Source organism: Cyprinus carpio, chromosome B12 (assembly GCF_018340385.1).
Source record: "Cyprinus carpio isolate SPL01 chromosome B12, ASM1834038v1, whole genome shotgun sequence".
Taxonomy (NCBI): Eukaryota; Metazoa; Chordata; class Actinopteri; order Cypriniformes; family Cyprinidae; genus Cyprinus; species Cyprinus carpio.
Window position 1 is genome coordinate 25,430,231 of NC_056608.1, and position 10,410 is coordinate 25,440,640.

At 33.3% G+C, this 10,410-nt stretch overlaps 1 protein-coding gene across 1 annotated transcript in view; it reads left to right on the forward strand.

Annotated features, from left to right (window-relative positions):
- LOC109108423 (A disintegrin and metalloproteinase with thrombospondin motifs 14-like) overlaps positions 1 to 3,034 on the forward strand; it is a 28,864-nt gene extending 25,830 nt beyond the window's left edge. Inside the window, exon 7 of the mRNA XM_042734866.1 lies at positions 2,882 to 3,034. Within this exon, the coding sequence (XP_042590800.1) occupies positions 2,882 to 3,019 (138 nt within the window). The 3' untranslated portion in view covers positions 3,020 to 3,034. The remainder of the gene's footprint in view (positions 1 to 2,881) is intronic.
- Positions 3,035 to 10,410: the final 7,376 nt, after the last annotated feature.

Below are 10,410 nucleotides of genomic sequence, written 5' to 3' on the forward strand. Positions count from 1 at the left end.
CCTCATAAATTGGCAAACACGTTTACAAATGAGAAAAGTGCACGCTTTCATCATGTTTGCATGTCTCCTTTGGTGCTGACATCAATCTGCAGGACACTGCATCCGCTCGCATCATTCCAGACAAGCGTCTGCAACCCAAACCTGGACGTAATTACAGTCTGTGTGCGTTTTCCAGATGCAAAGAGAGCTAGTTGTGAAGTTTGTTGCATTGCTCACAGATGTATTGGAATGGGCTTAAACTGAACAATCTTCTTCTATATTACACTTAAAATCAAAATTGATTGTGTTTACTTACAGTGAACTATTAAGATTCATACTGCAATGTGTCTTTGTAATTTTACATAAAAACAGAACGCGCTCTGCATTTTAAAGTGTATTACATGTAACGCAAATCGTATAGCATTGAGCAAGCAATGCCGAGGTCATGGGTTGTACCTTAAAGGAATAGCCGAAACCGAAAATGTGCTCACCCTCAGGATGAGTTTGTTTCTTCATCAGATTTGGAGGAACGTGTCATTCCATCACTTGCTCAGCAATGGATGCTCTGAGAAGATCTGGAGAAGACAAAAGCTGAAACAAATCCATCATTAAGATGTTTTTAACTCAAATACAAATCTGTAATCCATAATAAAGTTTCTTCTTGAAAAAAAGTCACATCTCTCCTCCCACAACAAACAAAAACAAAACACATATTTTTATATATCTTTAAAAACTCTGCAGAGTTCTCTCCTGATTCAGACACTTTTTTCACTGGAGGAAGTGTTATTATGGAGTATGGACTCATATTTTAGTTAAAAACTTCTTAATGATAGATTTGCTTCAGCTTTTTACTTCTCAAGATGTTAATTAATGGACTAGAGTGGTGTGGATTACTTTTAGATTATTGTGTTGTAATTTAATGTATCCTGCCTTGTATTTATTGTCCTCTTCCTATTGATTTTCTCTTTAGTATGTGGGAAAACTGCACAACTTGAGTCATGTTATTGCAGGCGTGCTGTAAAGGTGACTTTACTGAGAAGATGGGTAACTTAAAGAAGATTTAACCTCAACTGATTCCTCCAGCGTTATCTTATAACCATATCCCCAGACTGATCTTCAACCTTCACCGCTGTTAAATTTCTGCCACACTGAGCCAAACCTGCATGAGGCACAAGAACAGAGCCGAGGGGAAACGGCGGCTGGGTTTAACCAGAATGCATTTGTAAACTCCATGACCTCGGCTACAGGATCAAGTGTTTGAATGTTCTGTCTTTGCTGATATATGGAAAAAACATGATGGCTGTTTTCCCTCTGGCTGCGTGCGCTCAGAGCCGAGGTTGTGCTGACTTGTCTTGTGGACGTACGGCAGCGATTGAACACGTCCAGCACTGAGTTTTGTTTAAATTCCACACCAGAGGCTCATTAGTTGCGTGCAACGCGTCATACTTTGAGCCCAAACTGTATTTTTTGTAGGTCAGATATTTTTGGCATTGCATAATAAACTGTAGTGAAGTGCGCTCTTTCTTTTTTTTAAATGACTTTGCACGAAATTCCCACCAGAATCCCAATGGAGTTCTACAAAGGAATCGTTTGTTTCAGTTTTGTTGTGACTTTAGTATATGTGTCCTTGTCAGGGTTATTATAGGTAACTAAAACTATTAACTTTTTTTTTTACTTCAAATAAAGTAAACTTTAAACTAAAATAAAATGTAAAAAAAACAACAACAACAAAAAAAACAACAACTTTAATTTAATTTAGCTAGTTGCCAAGGCAACATTTCTCATTTTCATTTAGTTTACCTTTTGTACTAAAATAACTCAAACTAAAATTAAAACTGAAAGCTATATAGATAGACATATTAATAAATAAATAAATAAATAAATAAATAAATTAATTAATTAATTAATAGAAAACCAAAAAAAAAAAAAAGAAGACACATAAACATTGACTAAAATTAAAATGAAAACAGAAAATATAAAAAAAAAACTAATTAAAAATAATAATATATAATAACACCAGCACCTTCATAATATTGGGTCTCATTTTAAAGCCAGAAAAATGAAAGTGCACAAACTCAAACGTAAATAATACTTATTAATAATATATACTACTCGTCAAAAATTTGGAATAATTACAATTTTTTTTATGTTGTTTTTTGAAAGAAATCTCTTTTGCTCCCTAAGGCTGCATTTATTCAATCAAAAATACAGTAAAATCAGTAATATTGTGAAATAATATTTAAAATTAAAAGCAAGTGTTTTCTATGTTAATATCTGTTGAAATGTAATTTATTTCTGTGATCAAAACTGTATTTTCAGCATCATTACTCCAGTCTTCAGTGTCACATGATCTTCAGAAATTTGAAATTTATTAGTTAATTTTAACAAACCTCATGACATTAGATTCAGCTGAATAAGCAAAACGACTAGAAAAAAAAACTCACCGTAACGCACCCTTGTGGCGACTTTGAGAATGCAGCATTTACTTGTGTTACATACAGTATGTGTAACATGAGACATGATCACGTGTGAAATCAAGCTTGTGTGTCTCGGAGGCATTCGGTTTTGTGTATTTGTGTTTCAAGCGTCCGTCAGAATAATATTCCACCGGAAACACAAATCTCTCGACGGTCATCTTGTGTTGTTCCAGCTCACCGTTCATTAGAGACTTAACTTTTCTGTGTTGCAGTTCAAACACCTGCATAGCATGTCATTAAACACCGTTCATTAGAGACTTAACCAACATGCTTCCATTGTTTTCATTGCAAACGCTTTACTTTCGTGTTTTTGTTTGTGATGAAAACTCTAAAACTAAGCATTAAAGTTCATTTTGTGCAGCGTTCGTGCTGCTGACATGCAAAAACTTACCTGGCAACCAGATCCTTGTTTTCTGTGTCCACAGGTTGATGAAATCTATCACGATGAGTCTCTGGGAACCAACATCAACATTGTGCTGGTCCGAATGATCCTGGTGGGATATCGTCAGGTGAGCGCTGGGCGGAAATGTTTGATTAAATATATATTTTCAGTACTGAACTGAGCCTCTCTTCATGCTGTTTAGACGTGCCTCTTAATAGTGTATAGTGAACAGTAATAGATTTTGTGGGTGAAAAATCTCTTTAAATAATAACATATCATTTCAAAATAATAATGGAGCTGCTGGTCTGTCAGTGTGTTTGTTTATGAGCTGATGGATTACAGGTATTGTACGTTTGAGAAGAAAAATTATATTTCAGTGCATTGGTGTTCAAATTTCATCTTCACTTTGCATTCTCCTGCAAAACTTTTGTGTTACTTAAAAATCATTTGTGTTCTTAGAGAAAGTTTTGCGTTCTCCATCTCTGCTAAAAAAATGTGAATGCAAAGTATTTAATGGGAATGCAAAAGGTTTGTAAGTGAAAGAGAAAGTGCAAAAGATTTGAATTTTAATGCAAAATTGATCAGGGGATTGAAAACATTTTGTAAGTGAACCCAAAAGCTTGAAATGTCAATGCAAAATTAATTGCAGACATTTTGTTAATAATGCAAAAGTTTTGTAAGTGAATGCAAAAGATTTGAATGTTAATTCAAATTTTATCGGGGAAATGTAAAGTGAACACAAAGTTTTGTTGCAAAAATGATCAGGTTGACGCAGACATTTTGTTACCAATGCAAATGTTTTTTTTTTAAGTCAGATCAAAAACTTTTTATTAAAATTTGTAGCATTTTAACGCAAAATTTATCGGGGGAATGAAAATGTTTTGGGAGTGAACACAAAGTTTCTTGGGGGAACATAAAAGCATTAAAATCTAATTTTTCTTTAGGGGTTGAATAGATTTGCAAACAAACCATTCCAACATCTTTGTGAAAATTGAAAGGAAACAGCTAAAAAAAAAAAGTGATTTAAAAAACCCAAAATTCCCAAACTACCACCAAACAACCAACTATGCCACCCACGCCGCTCACATTTGCTGCTGTCTTAGTTCCTTTGCTTTTTAACCCTTTAACCTCTTTGGCATATTTTGGATTTTTTACTGATTTTGGCATACCTGAATTTAAAATAGTGCCCTACTCACATACATTGGAGTAAATTGATAGAAATTGTCTCATTTCACAGAAAATGCCCTAAGTTTTAACACACATGTGGAATAATTAATATTTCTTTATTATAGCCTATTTTTTCATAATTTTATGATAAACACAAATAAAAAATCTAATTTAGATTTTTATTTTACTATGTTTTTATTTGAAAGTCTGTTATTTAAGATTTAAGACTATTTGGTCCATCTCACTGCAGAAAGTTTCTTTTTGATTTCACTAGGTGCCAGTAAACAGGGGACACAAAAAAAAAAAAAAAGTCATTGAGATTTATTTAAAGGGAGGCAATATGTCCACTAGGGGTCTCCATTCTGCGGGTTCAGGCATACCTGAATTTAAAAGAGTCCCACAACACAAAAAAAGAAAAATCTCTGCATTTCTCCAAAACCAAAACCACCTCCTCATAGAATAAAATGAATTTTTATTAATCATTAAACACTAAAACACTGTTTTTGTTCAGACCAATGTGAAAATCAACCCATGTTTGTATGCAAACACGCAGAGTTGCAAATGTGAACTGGGGGATCGACAAAAAGCTAATGCATTATAATAAAAAAAAAAACAGTAAAATATATTTGTTATTTAATTAATAGACTCAATTTTTTAAGTATTTATATTAATATAGCCAAATACATGGCTACTTTTGCCTCCATTTTCGAAAACATTTTTTTTAAGTTAATCATTCTAAAAATCTTTTTTTTTTTGAAAAAACTTATATCAAAACAAAAAAACACTCTTTACACTCATTTTAATTTTATTTGTGCAGGTCTTAAAAAGTCTTAAATATGAGCTTAAATATCCTGCAGATACCATGGTCTGCCAAAAACCACCAATTTATTAGTTTTTAGGCACAATATAATTGTCTGGACCTCAGCTAGTGAGGAAGGTTTATTATGGACCTCAAGCAATTTTAGCTGAAGACCCCTGTTCAGATATGTATCCAGTGCTGACGTTTCGTGCGTCAATCAAACTAAGCTGTTATACTCTAAGTGTATGTTTCTGCCTGTGAGTGACTGTCCAGGAGTGTCACTGTGTGTGGGTGTTGTGTGTGTGTGTTGTGGTGTGTGTGTGTGTGTGTGTGTGTGTGTGTGGTGTTTTAGAATTCAGAACCGAGCGCTGAATTAATTCTACAGGTGCAGAGTGTGTTTCCTTGCTTTGTCATGCCACTTATGTATTCTTGTGCTAACCTTTTTCATAATTTTCATTTCAAAACTCAATCACATTACACAACCATATGCAATTACAAACATCATCATGATACTAAACATGGGCACACGTTTCAGCCTCCAGACGCTTCGTTCTGGGTTGGCTGGAAGCTGCAAAAATAATAGTGACAAAACGAATATGTATTGAGTTTGACCAACTAGAAGACACACAATTGTGTTGCACGAAAAGTAGAGAAATTGGAGTGCTCGGCTTCATTAATTGGTTGTTAGTTTCTAGCTGCTTTGCTTGGGAAGCTGTGTCATGGAGCAGATGCAGATGCTGTCGGTCATTTTAGATGCATAATGAAATATCTGAGGTTAAAAGTTCTCGTTTAAATCTGGGAAATAACTAAGCCTTTGGTGAGTTATGATACAAACACAAAAGCAAGTGAGATTATGCACAGTTATGCTGGAGAACATGATCATCTGTTTTTTTTGTTCATGAACTCTGTAATTAAAATATATATAAAAATTGAAAATTAAGTTTGTTATTTTCAATAAACATTTTCTCATATTTTGTTGTGCGATATTTATAATGAAAAAAAAAATCTGTATTAAATAGAAAAATTCAATTTGAAAGCAAAGCATTTGTCACAAGTTGGCTTTTGGCAATATATGTAAATAACTATTTTAATATTTTATTTTATTTTATTTATTTTATTTTATTTTTTTTTGTTATTTTATTTTTATATTTATTTTATTTTATTTTACTGCTCAGCCATTTTGGACAACTTTAATTTATTTATTTATTTATTTATTTATTTTTATTTATTATTACTGCCATTTTGGCCTACAAACATTTTATTTTATTAATATATATATTTTTTTTTTTTATACTCGCTCTGCCATCTTTTTTGGCCACACTTTATTGTATTTTATTTTATTTATTTTATTTTATTTTATTTTATTTGATTCATTATTTTATTATTTATTTGAATTTTACTTATTTTTATTTTATTTTATTTTATTCTCCCATCTTCCATCCACAAAACCACAAAATATTCTTTATTGTATATTATTTTATTTTTACTTCATTCTGGACTAATGTTTTTTCTGGTTTGGGGAACTAAGTTTTTTTCTGGTATTTGTTGTCTTTGTGTGTTTCCAGTCACATTCAGCCTGATTGAGCGGCGGGGATGGAATCCGTCCAGGAGGTCGTGGCAGCAGGTGTGCAGCTGGGCAAACACCCAGCAGAGGCTTCGACCCGAGCACGCCGAGCATCACGACACGCTATCTTCCTCACCAGGCAAGATTTTGGTCCCGCAGGTAGCAAGGACGTCGTTCTCTCGATCGAGGCGGTGCAGAGTAAGTGCTTCTTTCGGTCTTCTGTTTCTCCAGCGGTTGGCATCGAATGCCAATAGCACCGCGGTAAAACTGGGCACCCGGTGCAAACCTGCAGCAACCAAAAAAATACTCTTTGACGGAAAGGAGAGTTTTTGGCATGTAGAGGGGAAAACTAGTAGCTGTGCACTCAACAATACTATACATTCCTAGTTTTTGGTTTTTCAAAAGTGTCCGTTCTAACTAGTTTGATGAAATTGACCAATTATTGTGTTTCACAAAGTTAAAAAATAATTCTTGCATGCATGCTATTAAAATGGAAAAGGTTCACCCAAAAAGTCATCATTTGCTCATCATCCTCTACCTGTATGAGTTTTTCTTCCGCTTGAACACAAAAGAAAGATATTTTTAAGCCACCTTAGTAGCCAAACAAATGATTTGTAGCCATTGACTTCCATAGTATTTTTTTTCCTATACTGTGGAAGTCATATGGCTACCGTCAGCTGAGGTGTGAGTATATAGTGACTAATTAATTTTTTGGAATATCCTTTAAAATGAGTAGATTTTAAAACCTCTTTAGTAGTAGTATTGTGGTTGTAGTTGAATGACACAGCAAATTGAATTAATGTAAATAAAAACAAGTATGTGAGGGGCACAGGCTACTGTGTTGGTGTAATCAATTGGGGAAAACCACTGAAAATTCATGCAACAGAAAAAAAAAAAAGAATAATAATGTGATAAAAAACGAAGGAAAACACAAAAATGAGACAAACGTATACTGACTGAGCTACATCTGTCTGTCTATGTCTGAACAATTGGAAGTCTTATGTCTAAGATCCATAACTTGATACTATGTTGTGGAATTACATTAAACTGCTATTTCACACAAACGATGCGTGTAACTTCATGGAAACATGATGGACATTTAGATATTCTGTTTTTATTTAATTTTTACTTTAAGTTTTAATCATTTTTTTTTAATGAGTTTGTTTTTGTCTTATTAGTTTTTATTTTAAAATTATGTCTATATAATTTTTTAATAATTTTTTATTGTAATACTTTAAGCTTATTTATTTCAGTATGTTAGTTATTTTTAGTATTTTAAGTGAAACTAAATGAAAATGAGAAAATGTTGCCTTGGCAACCAGTTGAAATTAAAGTTTCCCTTACCATTTGTTTTGTTTCAAGTAGTAACAATATATTTTCAGACTAAGTAATAATAATAAATGTCAACACAGGTTCCGTGCAGTGTAAAATAATAAAACAAAATGTCAAAACACTAAATACAGCAGCACCAAACATATATTCAACCATCCATCATTCTTTTTAAGTGGACAGTGAATGTCATTGCATTAGATGCTGCAGGATCTGTTCTCTTACACTAAACCGTCACTGTTCTTCATGACTGTTGACGTCTCTGGTGTTTTGGTGGTTTTAATAGATGTAGCGAGAATCACATTACATGATTCCATAACCACAAAACCTACTGTATTCAACACGACATGTACTCTAGTTAGGTGTTGTCAAACTAAAAACAAACATCTTTTGTTATGCCTCTAAATTGTGGTTTTGTGCATCCTTTGTCAAAATTACGTGACCTCCTGATGTTTATATTTGTTCTAATGCATGTGACATGCACACACACTGACGGTATTATTATTTATATTATTACTCAGTCGAGCTCCTGTCAGTCAGTCTTCTGAAGTTTAGGGAACTCGTTTTCGAATGACGTGTTGTTGTTAGGTTTCGTGGGGTCATTGTGGTTCGATTTTAAAGACTGTTTTTATGCTGTGGGCTACGCCACGGTCTCTGTTGTGCTCATAACATTGCAGAAAACTGCAACCTTTTACCCTGAGGGCAAAACATTCCGCTCCGTCGTCCCAAGCTTTAAGCCTCATTCGGAGCCCAAATATAGACGCATGTTTACAGTAAGGCTCATGCGGGTGTGGTTGCGGGTTGTGGTATACTCCTGCTGCAGTCAGATGGAGGTCAAGCAAGTCCCGGATGCAGCGCTGCTCTGTGTTATTAACAGCGGTAGTGATTAGAAAATGAATGTAGACGTGGTCTGGAAAGACGATAAGGAGAAACGGTGTTTTAAAGTCTGTCAAATCGCTGTTCTTTTCAGTAAAGTGTCAGTGAAAGGAGACGCTTCACCTTCAGATGTGGCGCATCCATCTCCTGGGCATATTAATTTTTTTTTTTTTTTTTTTTTTTTTTTTTTTTTTTTTACACTTTATTTTATATGAGGTTTGTTATTTCTGAAAAATTTAAAATGGTTTTTAAAACAAAAGGATTTTGTAAAAATAGTCAATCCATGATTTGTGTGCTTTTCATTGTTTTTAATTGTTTTAGATATATAAAACTAGTTTCTTGCTTGGGTTAAAATGTGTTGTAGTGTATATAATATGTATCATAATATTAGTTATGTCATAAAATCTTTTATGTAAATGTAATAAAGTTATTAATTTTAATAGATTGTGTATAAAATAAATAATTAGTATATATAAATGTAAATAAACTGTGGGTATTGTTATATTATATATAGTATTGTTTTAATTAAATATGTATTATTTATATAATAAAACTATATAAAATCAGACAGATTTTCCATTATTTTCTCATAATAAACATATAAACATATATATATGTAAATATATGTAAAAAAAAAATTATATATCACAGTATTAATATGTTGTGTACGTATTTTAATGTAGGATATTTATTTATTTTTGGGCCTTATATATAATTGTAACTGTATATTTTTAATGTTGTGTGTGTTGTATATGGACAGTATATTATGATATATATATATATAATAGATAGATAATATATAGATATATGTATCTATAAATAGAATGTTCTATTTATAGTATAATAATATAATATTTTTATAATAAGAAAATATATCTAGTTTAAATATATAGTTTAATTGTTCATTCAGCTTTATTCCCTAGAATGTACAGATAGCTGATGAATGTCAATAATTATGCTTGCAAAAATATTTACGTTTCTTCATGACATGCTTACTGTACAGGGTTCAGGGTTTTGTTTGTTATATTTATATTGCTATTCTCACTTTTTTTATTGACATCCGCATGTTTATTGTTCAAGCAATATAGCTCTATTACTGAAACCAGTAGTAGCTACGAATGACCTAGTATCCTGTGAACCATCTTCATGCAAATGCGGCACGGTTAATATCAGCGCTCAGTATTCCAGATTATTGAATGTCATCTAATACCCTGTGGATTACAGCACTGCTGCCAGACGCATTCTTTTGTGTCACAACGCATACAAGCTTTGTTCCAGAGCAATGCAAAGCTGCATTCACCTGGATTTGGACATTTATCCGGAGGATAGATAACGGTTCTCGCTAGCTAGCAGCTTGATTCTTACTTAGCAACCCTTTTTTCTCTGGCTAAATACATGTTGGCGATTTTTTTTTTAGTTTATTTTTTTTATTCTGGTTGTGTAAATAAAAAATCCAATAAAACCTACATGGCTGTGTCGCCCGGCAGCGGGAGGGATATCACTAGGAATATTACCACATGCGAATCAGATGATGATGGCTCGGTCACTTGTATTACTTGATGCTTTATGGACTGTTATTAAAACCACTGAACGCTTCATTACTGTAAGCCGCTCAATTCTATGCCATGCTTCCCGTATCTGCTTTGCACCTGCATGCCACAGGGTACTGTCGGTATGGATTTCAATAGCCTGAACGTTGTCGTTTAAAAAAAGAGCCCAGACATGTGCTTTGCTCTAAAAATAAAACTAAAGCTCTCGCCCACTGCCACATCTCTATGATCGAGAGTGTCTGGTCGCTGTCGTTGCTGTGCTTTGTCTGTGGTTTGTGTGGTCGTGT